General features: G+C 39.1%; 3 protein-coding genes across 4 annotated transcripts; 1 reads left to right on the top strand and 2 right to left on the bottom strand.

Annotated features, from left to right (window-relative positions):
* Window positions 1-988: 988 nt before the first annotated feature.
* LOC140372163 (receptor-type tyrosine-protein phosphatase eta) lies at window positions 989-5,135 on the top strand. Its single transcript, XM_072459444.1, has 6 exons — window positions 989-1,488; window positions 2,048-2,293; window positions 2,371-2,622; window positions 2,693-2,819; window positions 2,891-3,039; window positions 5,119-5,135. Exons 1-6 carry the CDS (start codon window positions 1,335-1,337, stop codon window positions 5,133-5,135), a joined length of 945 nt encoding a protein of 314 aa, XP_072315545.1. The 5' UTR covers window positions 989-1,334.
* A 1,235-nt stretch (window positions 5,136-6,370) lies between these two features.
* Window positions 6,371-10,293, bottom strand: LOC140371711 (uncharacterized). The gene is made up of 11 exons (XM_072458900.1): window positions 10,230-10,293; window positions 10,017-10,067; window positions 9,771-9,916; window positions 9,590-9,688; window positions 9,005-9,139; window positions 8,800-8,922; window positions 7,879-8,007; window positions 7,470-7,548; window positions 7,376-7,402; window positions 6,458-7,073; window positions 6,371-6,383 (listed from the first exon to the last, which is right to left on the bottom strand). The coding sequence occupies exons 2-10, from the start codon at window positions 10,048-10,050 to the stop codon at window positions 6,511-6,513; spliced, it is 1,335 nt and encodes a 444-aa protein (XP_072315001.1). The 5' UTR covers window positions 10,051-10,067; window positions 10,230-10,293; the 3' UTR covers window positions 6,371-6,383; window positions 6,458-6,510.
* A 1,075-nt stretch (window positions 10,294-11,368) lies between these two features.
* On the bottom strand, window positions 11,369-18,853 carry capgb (capping protein (actin filament), gelsolin-like b). Of its 2 annotated transcripts, none has more exons than XM_072459036.1 (9): window positions 18,714-18,853; window positions 16,230-16,423; window positions 14,384-14,538; window positions 13,957-14,115; window positions 12,555-12,704; window positions 12,383-12,469; window positions 12,021-12,153; window positions 11,832-11,923; window positions 11,369-11,688 (listed from the first exon to the last, which is right to left on the bottom strand). In XM_072459036.1, exons 2-9 carry the CDS (start codon window positions 16,420-16,422, stop codon window positions 11,623-11,625), a joined length of 1,035 nt encoding a protein of 344 aa, XP_072315137.1. In that variant the 5' UTR covers window position 16,423; window positions 18,714-18,853; the 3' UTR covers window positions 11,369-11,622. The 2 variants fall into 2 exon arrangements, with proteins under 2 accessions (XP_072315137.1, XP_072315136.1); XM_072459035.1 differs by lacking the exon at window positions 18,714-18,853 and adding an exon at window positions 17,398-17,501.
* Between the last annotated feature and the right edge of the window lie 3,174 nt (window positions 18,854-22,027).

Here is a 22,027-nt window from a genome sequence, read left to right as displayed (position 1 = left end):
CTTCAGTTACTGTAGTGCCAGACTACTCTACTGAAAATACTAGTACTCCTGTTTCGGTAGAGCCAAGCTCTGTTCAAAGTACTAGTACTCCAGTTACTGTAGTGCCAGACTACTCTACTGAAAATACTAGTACTCCAGTTTCTGTTGAGCCAAGCTCTGTTCAAAGTACTAGTACTTCAGTTACTGTAGTGCCAGACTACTCTACTGAAAATACTAGTACTCCATTTTCTGTACAACCAAGCTCTGTTCAAAGTACTACTACTTCAGTTACTGTAGAGCCAGACTACTCTTCTGAAAATACTGATACTCCATTTTCTGTACAACCAAGCTCTGTTCAAAGTACTACTACTTCAGTTACTGTAGTGCCAGACTACTCTGCTGAAAATACTAGTACTCCATTTTCTGTACAACCAAGCTCTGTTCTAAGTACTAGTACTTCAGTTACTGTAGTGCCAGACTACTCTACTGAAAATACTAGTACTCCTGTTTCGGTAGAGCCAAGCTCTGTTCAAAGTACTAGTACTCCAGTTACTGTAGTGCCAGACTACTCTACTGAAAATACTAGTACTCCAGTTTCTGTTGAGCCAAGCTCTGTTCAAAGTACTAGTACTTCAGTTACTGTAGTGCCAGACTACTCTACTGAAAATACTAGTACTCCAGTTTCTGTTGAGCCAAGCTCTGTTCAAAGTACTAGTACTTCAGTTACTGTAGTGCCAGACTACTCTACTGAAAATACTAGTACTCCATTTTCTGTACAACCAAGCTCTGTTCAAAGTACTAGTACTTCAGTTACTATAGAGCCAGACTACTCTACTGAAAATACTAGTACTCCAGTTTCTGTAGAGCCAAGCTCTGTTCAAAGTACTAGTACTTCAGTTACTGTAGTGCCAGACTACTCTACTGAAAATACTAGTACTCCATTTTCTGTACAACCAAGCTCTGTTCAAAGTACTAGTACTTCAGTTACTATAGAGCCAGACTACTCTACTGAAAATACTAGTACTCCAGTTTCTGTTGAGCCAAGCTCTGTTCAAAGTACTAGTACTTCAGTTACTATAGAGCCAGACTACTCTACTGAAAATACTAGTACTCCAGTTTCTGTAGAGCCAAGCTCTGTTCAAAGTACTAGTACTCCAATTACTGTAGAGCCAGACTACTCTGTTCAAAATAATACATCCTTTAACACAACCGAAGGGACACATTTCTCTATTCCAAGTGCCACCACCCAAAGCACGAGTGAAACACCAAATAACATTTTTCTAACTACTACCATCCAAAGTACTAGTCATAGGACAACCTCCTTTACCTCTGCAGCCCCAGTTACGCTCACACCAATGGTATCTGAGTGTGACAGAAGACCAATCCCGTTCGGAGATGTACCTGATCCGGATAAGAACTACATAGAAGATAGCTGCGTTGCCATACTGCGCTTTGGAGCTTGGGTAGAAAAACCCTGCTCGGACCTCCTGCCTTTCATTTGTTATGAAGGTAATACTCACTCACTCACTCACTCACTCACTGTGTACTACTTACTTATATACCACACATAGTATTTTAATAAAGATGACAAATAGTTCAATCACAAATTAGAATTTTACTCAAACATGGTCTATGAGCTAAAGCAGTGGTTTTCAAACTCACACCCAGTACCACCTAAGATAATACTTAGCTTTCTGAGGGCCACCAATTTGAAACTGGTCGAAGATGAGACTAAATTTAAACAATGATTAACCTGAAAGAGGACAAAAGCTGTGAACTGATTTGTCTCTAAATCAAACAAATATTCAAACTGCAGAGGTCCCAGAGGACACCACAGTTTGAGAACCACTGATCGAAAGCCTTCCCATCAGTTTTCTTTTAAGACTCAGTTAGATCTTTTATTGTTTTATAGAATTGCACCTTGTCATTAATCATTAGAAATCATAAAACATTAGAAATGTGATCATATTGAAAGCATCCAAGATCTTTCTGATAAAATCCTAACCTCTTGTGGTTGTGAAATATGCTTCATTCAGGGGATACAATAATTCTCCATCATAAATTGCAGATAAGTTCTTTGGCCAGGTCCATGTGACTAACATAACAGCGACAAGTGCTACAATCAATTGGGAAGAAGCGCCGGGTGCTATTGACTATTACCGTGTGGAGGTCGACCATAAACTATATGATGAGGTCCAAACGGAGTTGACCATTGCCGTCCGCAACCTGACCGCAGGGACCCGGTACAAGGTTGAAGTGTTTCCTGTGAAATGTGGACGACGCCTCAACCCAGAGAGTGGCACCTTCTACACAGGTGCCGGCTGGTCTTCTCCTCCAAATCCCACACTGCTTGCTCTTGTACTGATCCTGTTTTGTGTCGTTTTGTTTCAGTGCCCAACAAAGTGTCAGACCTCGAGATCGTGGACGTGACTACAGAGTGTGTATCTCTGAAGTGGAAGAAAACTTCAAGTGATGTGGATGTGTACTCAATTAGTACAAAGGGCCAACCGAAAACCAATGTGACGGAATCCAGTGCAACTATCTGCGACTTGATACCTGGGAGTTTGCACAAATTCCAAGTCCAAGCAGGATTCAGCGACAAGTCCTCCTGGAGTGCTTCTTCCACAATTTCTACATTCACTAGTGAGTCAAACATTTAGTTATTAATATAATGAGAATTTGTGCATTTATTATCGCTTTATTTTCTCATCAGAGCCTGCAAAAGTGTCCAACCTGCAACTAGTAGCTGACAGTGGCAGTTATTCCTCCCTCTCTTTCGAATGGGAAAAACCCACAGGCGAGGCCACAAGTTATTTAGCCATTTGGTCTTACAGCTCTGGGTAGGTGCTTGCATACTGTTTCTCTTGGTTCATTTAGTTATATTTAACACCTTATTTCTGTTTGCCATCAGGGAACGTGATTTTTCAGCCAACGAGACTGTGATGGACAACAATCTTCAAATCCTTAATCTTCCCAGTGGCACCAAGATTACTCTGGAAGTGGCAGCACTGGCAAATTACAGCCTGCGAGGAGAGAGTCAGACAGTGGAAAACTTCACATGTGAGTGTACATTACATACAGCGTACATTGAACCAAAAGTAACACGGTATTTATTTATTACATTTTGTCCTGCAGCTCCAGAGGATGTTACAGAGCTAGAGCTTGTTTCAGAAGCAGAAAAAATCACAGCTAGATGGAACTATTCTGAAGGGTCTCCTACTTTTAGTGTTGAATTGGATTTTGATGGTACAAAGACAATAATGAAAACGAATGAAAAAGTAATGGAAATTGAGAATCTGAAAAGCGCAGCCAATTACACTGTTACGGTTTACAGTGTCAGCGGAATAAAGAGCCCCGGAGTCAGCAGGTCTATCTTCACTAGTGAGTTACTCTTGTCTGTTGCACCATTCTGCTACTTTCTCCCATATGCTTTATTTTGAGACTATTTCTTTTACATCTTGTTTTTAGAGCCAGTTCCCCCACGTGATGCTGTCCTCAACAGTAAAAACAAAACTCACCTCACCTTCACTTGGAATCCGCCTGAAAACACAAAGACAGTTCAGTATGAGGTGTCTCTTAACTCCACCTTCTGGAGCCATAAAGAATCTAAGACATTGGACAATATCACCATGCACACTTTTGGGAATTTGAAATCAGGGAGTACCTACACCTTTGAAGTACGGGTGGTGGCTGGCTCTCTCCTGAGTGAGTCTAAAACACTCACATCTTCCACAGGTGAGGCGAATGCAACTGAACATGGATCTATGCAGACTTGAGTTGATAATGATTCATATACTGTAGTGGCTTCATATAGCTTTTCAGAGTGACAGTATTAGACAGAACTGTTTAAACAGAAGCGCTGCATTAAACAGAGAAGCATTCAGTCACAGCAGCACATCGTCAGCCACCAAATCACCATTCAGTCCTAATCAGAACATATAATATAACTCAAATTACACTTACAAAGGAAGGCTATTTCATGTGCTCCAATCCAACAATTATAGCTGAAATACTCCAGTAACACCTTATAATAACCACACATTTAAGAGCCTTAATAAAGCATGAACAAAGACTTAAGACTTAATTAACAGATGTTTCATTAAGAATTATTCCGGCAGTTATTTATTAACCTCGCCCTCCTTACCTTGAATTACTGTAACTCGTTTCTAAGCCTGAATCATTCTTATAAACAATTTGTTTTGAATTAAGTGTTTGTTCATGATTTATTGAGGCTAATTTAGATGTAGTTATTATGAAGTTGTACCAAGCTTCTGAAAGATGGTTGCAAATTGGTCATCATCAAACATTTAGAACATTTTGGGTTATTTTAATCTAACAAATACAAGATTCAATTGACCAGACCATTGATATTAAAGGAGATATATTATGCTTTATGTAGGTACTTGGTATTGAACAGTAACATAAGTTGATCATAATTTAATATTTTGTTAATTCAAAATTGCAATATTGCAAAATAAAACAGCTTAATAATGGAAACAGGTCCATTGACTTCCTGTTTCAAACAGAAGAACTGATAATTGTCTTCATAGTGACAGTTCACAGTAACATACAGTGACACTTTAGAACCCTACATGTATCAATCTGAGTCTTCATTTTTCAAATAATCACAACTAAGTACAGGGCTGTGGGCGGGGATAGATGGTTTACCTTTTTAACATGCACGAATCAATTAAACTACAACTTTTGGTAAACTAATGATGAGGAAACACAGTTAACTAGGTTGTAACAAGGTTAAAACTCATTAAAGTATTTTATGCATCATATCTCCCCTTTAGGAGATATGTGTTGAATAAATGAATGGATTAATCAATAAAAATAGAACTTCCAGGAAGTGTTAGCTAAGGCTAACACTTCCTGGAAAACATGGAATAACAGAGTACAGGTTTATTTCACTTGCAAATGATGTCCCTGTTTATTGCTGTGTATTTTATTGTCCTGCTTAGATCCTGAAAAAAAAGAAATCACCTTGTCCATGGTTTGCTCCTCTAAACAGCCTTTGTTCTGTGATAACAAAACTGCGAGGGACTCTGCTTTAGGGAAGGTACTGCTCTGTCTGTGGTTTAAGACTTGTACACCCTTTTTTAACTTCTAACTTTCATTTTCACATTTTTATTTCAGTTGGATTCCCACTTTAAACATGTGCTGGGGGAACATGTTTACTGGAGTCTCTCGAAGGAAGATGCAAATACTGGGAAATAATCTTCAATCCAATGATACTAATAATATTGTTATTTGTTTAAACGTGCACTATGTAACTTTATGTTTCCATGTAAATGTTATTGCTTTGCCTAAAACGTTCCACTGTATGTCAAAAAAACCCTTTCTATCTCCATGGGGACCAGCAAGTGATGCCATCAGGCCAAGATACAGGTCAGATCTGAGAATGCAAGTTTTCAAGGGATTTCTTGGTGATACAAATATCTTAATTTGTATAAATGTAAGCTAGGTAAATTGAATTCTGCACTATGGAATATTTAAGGAAAATCAATCAATCACCATGCAGATGGCGGTCTCTCCACCAGTAAAGTTATGTAGTGCGCCATTCATTTATATACACATAATTGTCGTTTGATGAGCTTATTTACATTATCTAAATAGTTTTTGTTTTATACACATAATTGTGTAGTTTGTTTCAGTTCATTTGTATTCAATAAATATAAGACAATTATTAACCTGATTGTGATGCTCAATCTTATAGTTAAAAGATAAAGAACTAACACAAAGATCTGATAGCTAACAGATAAAGAAATGACACAGAGATCAGATTATTGATAAGATGGTTTAGAAAGAAAATGGTTATTTCCCCTGGGTGCACCAATAAACCAAATCAAAAGAAATATTGCAACAGTAGAAAATTTGAAAATAACCAAAATACAAATATTAACATGGTAAAATACAATGTAAATGACAAAAAACAAATATATATTTGCAAATGAGCAAAACAAAAAGTAAATTTATTTGACAGAACATAAACAAAAACAAATAACTAATGCGTATACAGAATAAACAGCTCCTACAAATAACTTAATTTCTTCCCAAAAGAGGCACTTTAGCAAAGTGACTCTAGTCTTCATAGTCACTCTTGTCCATATCCCAAAAATAAATAAGAAAATATATAAAACAGAAAGACAAGACAACATCTATTTGCTCCTTATTTTGCTTTTTATTTTAAATAAATTAAATTTTCTTAAATACAAAATACTTCATTTACAAAAGCATATCCATGCATTAAGAATCTAAGTGAATATCAAGACCTTTCTCAATGTTTTACCACATTTTACTTGTGGCATTTTCTTAATCAAGAAAGGAAAATAATATTTTAACACTTGCTGTTTTTTCGCACGTTACATTGAGCAGAGCATTTTTAGCGGATCTGTTATTCACTATTTTGGCGCTACATTTTCAAAGTATTATATATATATATATATATATATATATATGGTATTTAGTATTATACTAAAAGTATTTCTGGATGTAGATTACCGGTTTTCATCACAGTTTTATCACTTATCACAGTCTGTCCCATGATTTAATAAAAGTGCCCATTTTACTGAGGCTTTGAGGCACAATTCTCATGACGGTGTTTCCATCAAGAGGCGCAAAAATCGGATACAGCTTCCCCTTGAAGCTCCCATTGTTGAAGGTGTAGATGTGTGATTTGGTCTCTGCATTGTAAAATGAAATCTGCCCCTCTTTGTAGTCAAGGTAAATCCCAATTCGCCTCGGAAAAAGCCTTGCTGGCAGCTCTGTCTCTGGTTTGGTGCAGGCATAGAAATGGTTAGCACTGTGCCACAGCACCCAGTATCCTTCTTTAGGACTCATGGAGAAGCGGCCCTCTCTTTTGGAGTTGGCAGTGGTCAGTCCCACTCGCCATGCGCCCTTGCTGCCCGTCTCCACCTCCCAGTAATGGCGTCCGTAGTTGTAGCCCTCCCAGGCCAAGACGCAGGGCTGCGAGTCGAATCGTTGAGAGTTGTAGGAGACGTCGGACATGAACTGGGCCTCTTGAACAGTACGGTTGTCGTCTGATAGCTCCAGCCAGGGATTGTGGGTAAGAGGGTCCAATACCACATCGGCTGTAAGGACAGGTAATGATTAGTAAGTTGCTATGCGTTTAAAACAAACAGATTTAGATGTAAATATGTCCTATGAACCTCATAAATCCAATAATATAGCAGCCACAAATAGTAACATTTAGATGAATATTTTTCTTATTTTGTGGCAGTAATTAGCAAATTGTTTCGCATTGTTTTGTTTGATTATTCATTAACTTTGGTGCTTACTTTCCTCGTGCAGCTAAACCAAGGAATCATTCTCATTTTGTTAATTCACATTTTGCACATTACATTAATAAAAGACGAGTGTTTCTGGTTCTCACCTGCAGCACTGCAAATCCAGCTCCACACTGTGAACATTTGCAAAAAGTGTTAAGAGAATCATTGTTGGTTTCACTTTGAAAAATAGTTTTGTACCTGAATTGGGAATGTATCTCAGGATTCCAGCTTCCCAGGTCTTTTGCTTTGCCTGCAGCCACAACTGAGGGATCATCTCCTGAAACAAGCAGAAAGTAGGTTTCCTTTTCCCACAAGTGACAGTAATTCACGACCCTATTAAAATGAGTGTAAAGATATTGAAAGGATATTTTGTGCGTTTCAAAATGAAACCAATTGCAGATTTACAGCTGAACTTTGTGCATAGAAACCAAATTACCATTTTCCTTCTGCCCACTCAGCGCTATCAGTTGGCACAAGCACCGATTTGAGTCATATAATCCCATGGTTTATATGAGGTTCAATTTAATATTAGTCTTTACTGGGTCAAATCATAAGTTAGGTTAGGTTTTGCATTGATTTCACACATTCAAATATAAAGTATGCTCACCATGCTGTCCTCTCTGAGCAGGGACCATGTAATAAACTCCATCAGTGGGAGCAGGTTTCCCAGACGTTTCTTTTTGAGGCCTAACAATCGAAGCACGCACCCCAGATTCTGACTTGGCACACCACAATTCTGAAAGAAACAAGCCCAAAATAAATCTCAATGACGCAAATCTGTACTTAAGATAAAATAAATTAAGCTAAGAGAACTTGTATTTTCCCACAGTGAAGAAATTCCAGCACAGTTTTAGAACAGCAGGAGTATAGAAACAAGATAGACTTAGATCTAACTTTGCAGAACAGATGTAAAAAAAAGCTCTTGTGTACAGTACGTGGCTATGACCATGGCTGTGTGCAGTGCAGCACAGGGAAAGAATAAGTGACAAGTTTCAGTAAAGATTGCTTCAAATTGCTTTTAGATTTAAATGTGCCTTGATCTCCGCAGATTAATAAACTAAATATGTGTTACATAAAACTAACAGTGAATGGCAAAGGAACCAAATGTTTTAAAGTACGGACTAGATGCCTTTTGGATATTATTTATTATAACTCTGTGTGATTGCCCATCACCTGCATGATTCCATGTCCATAGAAAACCATACTTAGGAAAATTCAAGCCAAGGAATATTATACTCAAAATAACAACAGTTTTTTCTTTTCTTGTTCTTTCTGAATTTGATGTTTCTTTTGATGTTTCTTCAAACTACATTTCTTGAAATAATGAAATAAATTATTTTACTTATTTCAGTTTTTGCACATTCCTCATGAGGCGCATGGTCAATTTAAGTAAATACTAAAACTACTGCCATTATAAAAGTGTCTAAATACATTTTTAAAATTTCCTTTAGTTGAACTGTATTACATTTTGTGATTTGTGATACTGCTATTTACAGTCATTTGAGAGTGTTTAGGTTGGACTCTTTACCTCTGAAGCCTCTAGGAGCTCCTTTGCCCATGCCTTGATTCTCATTTGAGCATCCTCTTTTGGATTCACTTCCTTATCTTGCTTTCCTGGACCTTCACCTGGTTTTGGGCTCTCCTTCAGAAGCTAAAAACACAAACTTTTTAAGTAATGGTACATATTTAGTTCAACAAAATTAAATAAAAAGAGAGCTGTATTGAACAGTTACCTTATCAACATGGAGGAGCTCATCAGCCCACTCCATAATTAACTTCCTGCTCTCCTCCAGACTGCTTTCTGTCCGCTCATCCGAGGTCTCCTCATCTCTTTTACTGCTGCAACCTTCCTCTGGGTCAGCTGCACCCTGTCACAGCCACAAAGTACACTCAGCATATTTTACAAATTATTGTCGTAGTGACAAGTGATTTGTAATATGTGTCATAGCAGACAGATGCATCATGCGGAGGGCACTAAACTTCACAAATGCTGTGCCAGCCTAACTGTGTGAAAGGTCATGGGTGTGACTGGCAATTAGTCATATCAGTTTCTTTGTCATGCACATCATTATATTGTTTCCTTGGTAACACTAAACACTGATATACACTCTGCAAATAGAAGAAATTTTGTCCCAGAAATGTCCAGCCAAAGTGCCATCTACAGTATGTAATTCAATTGGATCTAATCTTCTTTTGTTTCTATCTGTTTTATTATTCGTATCATTCTGAGATATGACATTTTCCAGCTGCCAGCAGTTCAAATGTAGAACAATCAGTAGTAAGGCACAAACATAGGCCTACAGTGAATGTCAGCTTACCTTCCAGACTTGGTCCACCTGAGCCTTCCAGTGCTCGATGAACTGCACACATTCTTGCAGACTGCGCAGGTTCCGCAGTCCCCGTTGTCGTGGGTGTTTCTGCGGCACAAATACGTGGACATTACTCAAATGACTCGGTAGCTTCACAAACCTTCTCGGTCCAATTGACTGTGTGCTTTACCTGTGATGACTTGGAGAATGTGTCGAGTTTAGAGGGTCTGCTGGGGATGGAGCTGTGCGCCGGAGCGCTCTCCTCTGGAAGGGACCACCGGACCACGCCGATGGAGCTGTGTGCCGCACCGTCACCCTTTAGGGGCCCCCGGAGCCCTGCGTACAGAACGTAGCATCAATCACAGCGCCCAAACACGGATGTAAATAGTGTTCAAATGAAATCAAATTAAAAATGAGGTCCAGTAGGCCGTCTTACTTTTGGCAGTCTTCAAAATACTTTTCAGCTCCATGGGCCTTGGTCCCAGCGCTAACGGAAACAAGGAAAGAAAAGAGATGTCAAATTGTATGCTGTGTACGCATTTATGTACGCGAACACTGCTCTATTACAGTTTACGTTATGATTTTATCAAAATTGAAAAAATATTCAAATAGTTTCAACTCAAATCTGATCTAGATTATGTAGGCCTACCTGATGTTGGCGCAGTAGGTGCAGCTCTGACGACTCCTCAGAACTGACAGGTGCCTGAGCGTCTCCAAGCCATTTATAAACACCCCCCAGTTCATTCACCTCTCTTTTCCTCCCTCTATTTCCCTGTCCGTCTTTGCCTGTCTCTCTTTCTGGACTCTGGACTCTTTTATGGCCTTTAGCTTGCACGGAGCGCACCCATCAGGCAGCTGGAGATGGACTTTTCAACCCTGATAATCTCAGTTTTCCAGAAGTTACACAACAGCCTTTACTGCGTGTCAAATGTGTATACAATGGTTTATCTCTATTCTTAAATAAGCTTCCTTAGTGACCCCTAACTGTTGTTATATACACATATATACTTGGCATGATAGGATAATAAGAACGTTTTTATACAAGTGTTGTTTTAACTTTTGTAAAATAACAATGCTTTCGTTTCAGATTTAATGTAATATTGAAATTGTAAATAGTGGGCCAGGATCTGACCGCTCATCCGACAGTAATTATGTTGGGAACGAGATTCGACCCGGTATTCAGTTGACCTGTTCAATTCTTTGTGATGCACCAGCCACAAAATCAGTGCTAATTAGAATTAAACTATAACTCACATCACTATTTTATTATTTGTTCATTGTAAAGTGCAATATTGATTTAAAACCGCTGAAAAAACTGCAGAACTGAGAGGACTTGACCGCCTCTTTATATTAGCATTTCACTTGAACAAGATTCTAATGTGTGTGTTTTTATTGTTGAAAATGCCTATGTGGCATTTTGTGTCCTACAGAGTCAGATTTTTTACACACAATTGCAAGTAAACACAAAGAACTGTAGGAAGAGATAAGGTGTACGTGAAAACTGAAATTTGAGCACTCTTAAATGCAGAACAATACAGGATTATTCAAACATGCATGAATTTATTTAAATAAAACTCTGAGTAATCTAAAGATGAATCTAATGATGATGTTACAAAGTGGTTAAAAGCTCAGAAAAATATATCTGACATGGCTTTCTAAGTAATTTTGCTCTAGAAACAATGAAAATCAATGAAAAGAAATGCCTTGACTTTGATGTAAATTTGAAATGTATAAAAGATTCATAATAAAAGATCATTAGAAAAAGGTAAACGGAAAATGACACACAAATCCAGTTTCAATTTAATTTATTTGTAATCTATGACACTAGTCCACCTAAGTGATAAAAAAATCCAAACCATTTACTCACTCACTGATTTTAACTCATAGGAAATGGATTTTACAAAAGTAGCATTGAATCTTAAGAGTCAAAAAGTAGCCACGGTAACTTACAACTATTTACACACAAGTATAAAAAAATGAAATGTGTTCAATTGTAACTTTTTGTGTATTTTTGTCCCCAGTCCAAACTTTGTCAAAACTTATCAATTCCAGTGTTTGAAAAATTGCTTGAAAATGATGGTCTCTTTTCCTTGTGGCAGTATCTCGACCTATAAAGAATAAACATTTAGTGTTATTGCCTTTGTGTGCGCAAGGATTCCCAGCTCTACAAACCACATCATCACAGCTACAATGCAGTAAACTTAACTGAATCGAACACAGCACATTTACTTAAAAGCGTACGTAAACCAACCTGTGTTTTCATTCTGGGATAATTCATTTGTTCAATAAAGTTATCAGCTATTTGTAGCGCCACTCTCTTCTCTTCGGCGTTTGCACCTTTACCTGCAAGACAAGTTTGGAACAATAAAAACATGGGATCATTACTCTAGTATTCAAATATTCAACTGGCATCTCATATGTTGGCGCTGTGTAGGTTTACCTCTCCAAACAAAGATTTTTCCATTCGTGCCATTGTCCAGGATGAAGCAGTCGTCACGGACCAGCAGCTCCTTGGCAAACGGGCTCTTCTCCGAAACGTTGGTTGTTGTCATTGATCCTGTTGCATCTGACACCTGCAACAAAAAGCCATATCGGTTTTGTTTTCCTAAAGTCTTATCATTTCTGAGGTTATTCTGTGTCTGTGCTGTTAGTTTTACATTTTCATGGTTAATTCACGCACAAAAAACACAGACACCAATAGAAATAGAAGTGCAATTAAGACCAAAGGAAGTCCAGTTTGAGAACAATGACAACGCTATACTATAAGTTGTGTATATGTATATATTTGTGTATATACTGTACCTTGTAGAGAGACGCAGAGTTTGAGGCGTCTGCTTTGCTGTCTTCCTCGGGCGTGCTCTCGGCCAGCGGCGGCATCTTACCCAACACCTACGCAGCAAAATAACACGCTTTGTTAAACCATCATATTTTCAAATGGTTGGTCTTCTTTTGGGTGTGTTTTGTGTCGTTTTACCTTGAGCATCTCCTCTGGCTCTTCCCCCTCACAGCTGTCCACAATTTTGGCTTTTCCATGTCGATCGGCGTCACGGATGAGTGATGCAATTTCCCGCACTTTCTGCTTTTCAAAGACATTGGCCTGCGAGCCGATCCAGGAGACGATAGTCTGGAGGGCACAATATATGAGTAGCAATGGTGTAGCTCGAGTTTAGACCTGGTTAAGCCCTAATTTAGCCCCGGTATAGTCCTATTATTGGCACTTTTACATTTGATAAATATATGATTAAAATGATAAAGGATCTACTACATTGGTTTGAAACGTTACAGATAGTTTAAGCCGTCGGTCCTCTGAACGTCCCAATTTACTGTGCTTCACTTTTGGTGTTAGACAAACGTGACATAAAAAGTTATCGACATAGGCCTTTATAAGATAAAATAAGATAAGATAATCCTTTATTGTCCACACATGGGGAAATTTCATTGTTGCAACGCAGGTAGATACAGAGGAAAAGGACAGATAACTTATAGGAAGTTTTAAAAAACACTCTCAATAGAACTCTTATAAACAAAAACTCTTATAAACAAAAACTCTTATAAACAAAAACTCCTATATACAAAACCTCCCATTTCCCAACAAGGGATGGAGGGGAAAAATAATAAAGATAAAAATAAATAAAGAAATAAATAAAGAATTAATATATAAAATTAAATAAAAAACAGCTAGCGTAAGACAATAATAATAATAATAATAATAATAATGATAATAATAATGGAAAAATAAACTTATCTTATATATTATCGTACATTATCGTAACATTTTAAATAAATAACAGCTTTCCTAGACTTAGCACAGTTTATGGACCCTCCAACCACCACCAATAATACAGTCATTCCGCATATAGACACATAGATCTCCATACACCATCTTAAGGGTTAGTGGGCAAATATTTTAACCAAACGATGCAATACATAACATACAGTGACTTGTAACAGTGACTTTTCAATAGCAAAGGTAGTGTTCTATAATAGTTGGTGCAGTTGAAATATGCTTGACTCCAGCCTTTACAGAAAGAAGATGATGATCCAATGATCCATTCCACTCAAATTCAACCATATCAATCCTGAATGCTGTGTTTTTACATCTTTCTCTTCTGTTCTCACAACATCGCAGTTGATTCCTGTCACTCTCCTCCACCCCATCATCTCCTGCCCATCTTTCTTTTCTCAGTCACTAATGTAACCTCCTAAATCTAAATCTAAAAAAAAGGTAGCACTCAATCCTCAAGTAGCATTAGTCTATGAAATCATTAATTTGTCTGTGTTTACTGTCGCCCCAGTCTCACTAACTCTTAAATACAATGCAGGGATTAACGGTGCAAAAGTTTGAAAGGAACATTGTGACAGATTAGTGTACTAACATCTCCGAGGTCGAGGATGAAGCAGTCGCCCTTGTTGAAGCTGGCCCAGGACAGCTCCACCTCCTTGGCACGGATGTTGCGTTTCCCTTTGATCTGGTATAACCTCTGCACCGGTCCGGAGCCCTGGGTCCTCCTGAAGCCAGACTCCACACCACCCTCCTGCAAACACGTCCCACATTGATTGAGGCTCAAGGTTAAAACCGGCCATTCCACCAGGAACTTGCACTTTGCACTGACGCGTTGATATAAAGTAATAAAGGGATAATAATCTTTTATATACCATTATATTATAGTAGATCAAATCAACATGAGTTTGATATGATTGTTACAAGATAAATGTAAAATCATCCCCCACATTTGGCTTTTTTTTTTTTAAATGTGCTTTTATAAACTAGAGAAGTCTTCACATCCTGAACATGATGCTGACCTTGTAGCTCACGCCTCTGGGAAACAGGGCCATGAACTCTGGGGACTCATAGCCCTGAACCTGCCGATGCTGCACCGGGTCTCCTCCCAGGTAGTTGTCCAGCTGAGTGGCCAACATGGCACAGGCCACCTGCTCGTCACGGGACGACTTCTCACCTGTAAAGTATGTTTATGGTAAGTAGTTTCCCAAATAGCACACATGTGAGTGTTCAGATATATATAATGTAGGATCTAAAATACAAGTTTGACAATAACCATGACAAATGGTTGGCTTGGGTTGACTTTCACTATGTTTAAATTACTCTATATTATAACTTAATTTTCTGTAAATTATCGGGAATTACGTTTTTTTGTGTGTTTTTAAAGTTAGAGATCTATGTTTACAAAATTGCATACGAAAACAACCTTCTAAAAGTTTTTAAACTTTAAGAAAAATAAAAAAATGAATTTATAAATAACTGCAAATCAAATAAAATAGATCCACGAAATGTGTTGATTATCTTTATAATTAGACCTAATTGTTAATATAGTGTTGTGTATATAAATACATTTTATTCTCATTAATCCATGGGTTTCAGAGTGATAAAAATAAAAACTTTATAATTTATGAAAGCTTTTATTCATCCTAGTGTTGGTGGATGTATGTAAAGTTAAAGTGTTGAATTTTGAACATCATGAAGCTGATTGATCACAGTGATGGACATGGATGTGTTTAAATATGAATATTGTTGGCGTGGGGCAGAGAGGTTACTCTGTCGGTCACATATGACACAATGACACTGACAAAGGTGAAGGGTCATGGAAAGACTGGGACAAAAACAGAGGCGCTTTGGAGAGGAGTGTGCACTTGGCCAAAACAGAGCCCTCTACGATCTCAGAGTTACCTAAGCACCGGATACATGCTGGAAACAACAGGCCTATTTGAGGACTGTAACAGGTGTCATGTATTTTTAATGGGCGCCGCTTCCCCGTGCACTGTCATCGGGCCGTCATCCCATTGCCTGGGGCTAAGGGTCAGCTTTGTGTCTCGTGTGTCATCAGTGTTACTGTCACGCTCATTAGGCGCTCACCTGAGGACCGAGGCCACGCAATAAGGACCACTGAAGCATGGCAGCTCATCCCACTATATATTACTATGTGGGTGTCGTTCGTGAGGCAAATAAAAAAACATGAAAATTAGCACAAAATTCAAATAAATTGATTATTTTTTAGATTAACCACTGGTGTTTGTATTTGTGCATAACTAAGCTAAATAAAGTTGCTTTCATACTGGTGAAGTCTTAATTTAACCTGATTTAATTTACCCAGACGTCACTGTAGAAGATGTATTGAAAAAAAAAATAATAATAATTTGGAGGGTGAATTGTGACACCTGTAGACAAAGTAACAGAGAAAATACTTTGCTTTCAGCCACCTATTATTGAGCTATGACATAAGATGATCATTGTTTTACAATTAGTTCATTCTACACCACAATATTGATCCAAAACAGCTTAATAATGATAGAAATGGGTCCATTGACTTCCTGTTCGAAACTGCAGCACTGCTACGCCTTTTCATAGTGACATTTCACCACAACAAGCAGCAGATTGTCTTTTATGTGTTGTTTTTTTAAAATGGCTGACATTGTAGAACCCGACATGTACGAGCCTGAGTTTGACTTTTTCAAATAAATGCCTAGCCACAACTGCAGAACAATGCAGGATTCATCCACAAAACAACATGTAAAACCAACTATATAGTGTTTAGTTTAGTTATGTTCATCTAAACACTTTGTCCTGACACAACCAGCAGGACCAGCATGCTTAACTACATTTCACAGTCAGATGATTTCACCAACTTCTTACCGATCCACATGTGGAGGTCGGCCCCGTTCACGCCGCGGTTTTGCAGCACCAGGTAGGAGTCTCCGTTAAAGAACGCTCCGATCTCGGTGGGGTCCAGCAGCATGGCCTTCATCTTCTCCACCCGCCACACCCAAAGGCCCGGCGTCCGGACCTCAGGGCCAAACTGACCTGGAACCGCCTGGATGGGGAGCATGCTGCACGGAGACACACAGTCATTGTTACTCAAGTGTTATTCCACTGAAGGGGAATATGGATGAGGAAGTGCAAGCAAAAGTAGGGATGTGAAAAAGAAGTCACAAAAAATTCAAAAACAAGCAAATTCCGTTATTGTGCACGATATTGTACATAAATCACTCTCAATTTGTGGCTTTTGTGATGAGTGTCATTACACCAAGTCTCAACACAAAATGAGGTCTTGTGTTGCATGATAGATTACATCACTTTTATGTAACTTGAAGCCAAAATGGGCATTGTACTGTGGTGTCAAAGCAAAAAAAAAAAAAGGAGTGGCAGTATGCAAGCTGTATCACGCTGAAAATAAGTATGTGAGTCTATTCTATGCACGCTGTCTAATTTATTCAAACAAGGAAATGTTAACGGTGAAACTAAACCACAAGCTCGGCTCCTTTTCCTCTTCATCCTGTCTCTGTGTGAGCAAACTTGTCTGAAAAAGCTGCTGTACGGTTATAGTTTATATTGTTCAGCCAATATCTGTGAGATCTATTGCCTTGATTAGGGAGATCTAGATAGATAATAGGCATTAGACTTAGGCTTATCTTTGTGATACCTAGAAAGGCGCCAAGACGTAACCACAACCAATAAACAAATGCAGGAAAAACAACCCCACATTAGCGTGATTACTGGCACACGTGTTACTTACCATTAACACGTTCTTAGAAAATTGTTACTTAGGGTGATGTACAAAGCAAACTGTCGGCATTGAGGCAAACGTGCAGATCTAGGTCCATTTGTTGTATCCCATTCAGATAACGTTATCATTGTTGTTACCAGATAAGATTTAAAATGACTCTAAATCAATTATCAATGTTTGTTTGAAGGAAACAAGCCCAGAGGAGGAGGAGTTGAAGGCATCTTGTAGGAGAGGAGAACAGGCAGGGTAAAATAAGCAAGGTATGGCACATATTTTAAAGTCATTGCTCCACTTAACTGCATAATCTCGTCTGGTACTTGGATTTGCGGTATGCTCCATTCTGACTCCATCCTGTGTCCCAACTGATCTCTATTGGCGTTGGCGCTATTGTGAGCGTGTAGAGACCCAAAAGGCCTGGTTGTCGGTTGTGTTTGCGCTTGCTTGCCCTGGTTAGCTTATATGCACCAGGTAACAGGAGCTGGTGTGATGAAAGCCAACCTGCGGCCCGTGGATACGAGGCGGGCGTCCGGGGGTGGATAGAGTCGGGTTCCTGGTTCCTGGCTAAAGCTAAACACCAGGCTGATAATTACTGGGAGAGCAAGCCACTGTCACATCCATCTGTCCAATGACTTTTACTCAAATGGCTTAACCAGCTCCATTTGTGGTCCATCAATGCCAAATAACTGTAGAAAACCTCGTCTTACGGTGTAGAACTGTGAATGTGGTATTTGTTTATATTTTGGCTGTGTACTGATAGTCATTATCATCATCGATTAATTAATTAATGGATTTATTTAAGTTTATTTGACACACAAGGTCAGAGATGGACCATAGTTCAATCATTTATGCAAGTTTAAACGTACGGCTGTATGTCATTTATTTAGACTAGATCGTTTTTCTTCATTCATTCATTTTCTACCGCTTGTTCCCTTTCCGGGTCGCGGGTGACTGGAGCCTATCCCAGTGACTTTGGGCCTTAGGCGGGCTACACCCTGGACAGTGGTCAACTCGTCGCAGGGCTTTTTTTCCTTATTTTTCTTTAAACAATTTGTGATATTCAACACTTGATGTGATTTTGTGCGTTATAGTGTGTTCTATTCAATTGCACATACTATAACACCTTCAGCACAGACTTATAAAGCAGTGCAATGCTTCAGGTCTTAAAAGTTCAATTGAACCTATATCTACATCTAACTGGTTTATTATAATGTGTATCAAAACTTACTGAAAAGAATATCTTGCTTTGTTGTATTTTGACCCTTAAACACCTTTTTCTCAGTGAGTGCTACTAGTGCAGAACTAGTAACTGACTCAGTGACTCCACCCTTGGTTTAAGGAAGTAATATTTTCATCTTCTAAATTACAGTTATTAAGATTGACATGATACTCAGTGACGCAACATAGAACCAGATAAAACCATTAGGAGTACGCTGCGAATTTAAAATGTTAAAACTGGCAAGAGTTGCGCGAATGACAGATTTCATTGTGTTACTGCCGCATTCTTCCACTGGCCTCAAGAGGAATGCAAACAAAAGATTGAATGGGAGAATAACTTCAGGCCCAACAGACAAGAGAAAAAGTAGAAAACAACACTCTTTATCTTACGGTCTTACCTTGCAGCGTTCAGAGACAGATGTGGGAGCAGACAGCTGAGAGGGAAGTGCCAGAAGTGACTTGTACTGAGGGAAAATGATCAGTGTTCGCAGACGTCGCAGATGTGTTTCCTGTCTGCTTCACTGTGGCCCTGCCCTCCATCTGAGTCAATACACAACATGGAAAAAAGTGAAGAAATGTGACATTGGGTCAGGTGTTATGAGAAAGAAATCTCAATAGGAGTTGTTAAATATGTAGCCAAATAATCATTCATTATCATTATCCTTATGATCATTATTGAGTGGCCGTGTAGTACATTACCAGTCACATCAGTTCTAGAAGAGCTTTATTATTACAGATGTTATATAACATGTTTTTTGGACCGTTTCACAGGTTGCGTTTTTTTGTCTGATTTTCCTCATTCAAGGTTCTTTTTGTAGATATTTTTCTTTGTTATTCCGGCTATTACTTTTGGTATTTTTTGGTATCTTTAAGGATTTCTCGTCAAAGTTGCAATTTTTCCTATTTTGTTAGAACGGTGGAATAGTAGTAGTAGTTAGTTCTAGAGCAACTTTGTAGAACTACTTTTTTAGTTCTAGAGCTTCTAGTACTTTGTAGGTGGTTCTAGACCTAATTCACAAGTTCTAGAACCCTTGTTGGGTCTTTCTTTTTTCTTTTTTGCCATTTTCTCTCTCTCGTACAAACATTTTCTCTTATTTATGTAAATAATACAAATAAATAAAACAAATAAGAAGAATAAGAAGAAAAAAAAAGAAAAAAAAAGGAAAGGGGTGTGTGGCTGAGTAGGACATAGCGAATTCAAAATATGTAAAGGATAGGGGTTAGCAGAAAGTGAACTAGGTTGCATCTAATCGAAAAAAAAGGGGTTAAAGCATCTTATGGCAAGAAGTATGAGTCCCATTTTGTCCACTGCTTGTTGAATTTGTCCATTTTCAAGTTGAGTCTGGCGGTTATTTTTTCCATGTTGCGTATGTCAGTTATGATGTCCGTCCAGTCCTTAACCGTCGGGGCAGCTTGGGTCATCCACTTTTTTGTTATTGTCTTCTTCCCGGCGGCCAAAAGTATGTTCCATAGATATCCATCCATTATGTTCATGCCAGGAGTTTTGAGACCAAAATACCCAAAACACATGGTAATGATCTGCCTCCCGGCAACCACAGTCTCTCCAGCATTCGGCCCCTCCCTGTGAACAATGTGCACTCTGACTTGGTGTTATGAAAAAATGGGTCACATTTTTCCAACAAAATTCCCTCCAAACATGGGACTTTGTGGTCCTCCACTGTGATTTACATATTTCTTCCCATTCCTCATTCGTCAAAACAAAATTACCTTCCTTTTCCCATTTACTTTTAATATATTTAGTGGATTGGCTGTCCATGTCATTGATACATCCATTTTCTTTAGATATGATTCCTTTTGAGAGTTCCGATTTATATGCTTTGATAAAGATCTCAGAAAGAGTATTGTAATTGTTGGTGCTTTGTTTTATTTCTTGATTATAATAGCTCCTGATTTGTAAGTACCTATAGGATTTTTTCAACATATCGAAGCTTTCCATTTGGTTGTTTTTCACAATCTGGTAAAAAACTTTTATGCCCTTTGTTATCCATATCTTGAATCTTAGATCGGTGCGGTTTGGCTTAAAGCTTTGATCATAAGCCATCCAGCGTAGTATTTTAATGTCTTTGTTCATTTTATATGTTTTGATTAGCTTCTTCCATGTCATAAGTGCAGATTTTACCCATGGGTTCTCAACTTCCTCCAGGTTATTCAGCCGTTCGTCATCTGCCAATAAGGCCTGTACAGGAACCCCCGGCACAGCATTGCATTCAATATTTTTCCATTGCGCCTCGTATTCTGGGTCACACCAGTATAGTAGTGCTCTGATCTGGGCTGAGATAAAGTAATTTTTCAGACATGGTAGGCCCCAATTGAATGCTTTAATGTGACGACATGAAGCATATTCTGTATATCGTCACGTGACCGGGCATCATGGGTCATCATCTTCTTCTTTGGTGTTTTATGCCTAAAGCCTAAAGAAGAAGACTTTATTCTTCTTCTTCACTCTTTAGACTTCACTCTTTAGACTTCATTACTTCTTAATCCGCCATAAAACAACATTACTTGTTAATGAATGAACGGTAATGTAACACTTGGACATCAACCGCCATAAAACACAAGAAGAAGAAGAAGATGAAGATTATTATTATCATTATTATTATCATACCAAAAAACACACCAAAATGATCAGGACCAGGGAGAACATAAGGTAAGTAAAGGAATAGAATTAGAAAATTATGGAATGGCATTAATAAAATTAAATAATAAATAGCATATATTAAGGCTACGCGACGCGCAGGTGAGTGGAGACAATAAAAGAGAAGAGTGCAAACAAAACCCTTTCAGTCATATGCACAAATAAAAAAAAACATTTTTAGCCTAAATTGAACATTGCTCGAGTATAAGCCTGTCTCACATCTTCACGACTGTTCCAGATTTTAACTGCATAGCAGATTCCCCATGTTTAGTCCTGACTCTGGTACCAGCAGGAGGCCGGTCCATGTTTAGTCCTGACTCTGGCACCAGCAGGAGGCCGGTCCATGTTTAGTCCTGACTCTGGCACCAGCAGGAGGCCGGTCCATGTTTAGTCCTGACTCTGGCACCAGCAGGAGGCCGGTCCATGTTTAGTCCTGACTCTGGCACCAGCAGGAGGCTGGTCCATGTTTAGTCCTGACTCTGGCACCAGCAGGAGGCCGGTCCATGTTTAGTCCTGACTCTGGCACCAGCAGGAGGCCGGTCCATGTTTAGTCCTGACTCTGGCACCAGCAGGAGGCCGGTCCATGTTTAGTCCTGACTCTGGCACCAGCAGGAGGCCGGTCCATGTTTAGTCCTGACTCTGGCACCAGCAGGAGGCCGGTCCATGTTTAGTCCTGACTCTGGCACCAGCAGGAGGCCGGTCCATGTTTAGTCCTGACTCTGGCACCAGCAGGAGGCCGGTCCATGTTTAGTACTGACTCTGGCACCAGCAGGAGGCCGGTCCATGTTTAGTCCTGACTCTGAGCACCAGCAGGAGGCCGGTCCATGTTTAGTCCTGACTCTGGCACCAGCAGGAGGCTGGTCCATGTTTAGTCCTGACTCTGGCACCAGCAGGAGGCCGGTCCATGTTTAGTCCTGACTCTGGCACCAGCAGGAGGCCGGTCCATGTTTGGTCCTGACTCTGGCACCAGCAGGAGGCCGGTCCATGTTTAGTCCTGACTCTGGCACCAGCATTAGGCTGGTCCATGTTTAGTCCTGACTCTGGCACCAGCAGGAG

The sequence above is a fragment of the Eucyclogobius newberryi genome, unplaced genomic scaffold (assembly GCF_026437365.1).
Source record: "Eucyclogobius newberryi isolate DKJ021-1_F unplaced genomic scaffold, fEucNew1.0.hap1 SCAF_22, whole genome shotgun sequence".
Classification (NCBI taxonomy): Eukaryota; Metazoa; Chordata; class Actinopteri; order Gobiiformes; family Gobiidae; genus Eucyclogobius; species Eucyclogobius newberryi.
The sequence above is the reverse complement of the archived record's forward strand: the minus strand, read 5'-3'. Positions and strand labels throughout refer to the sequence as shown.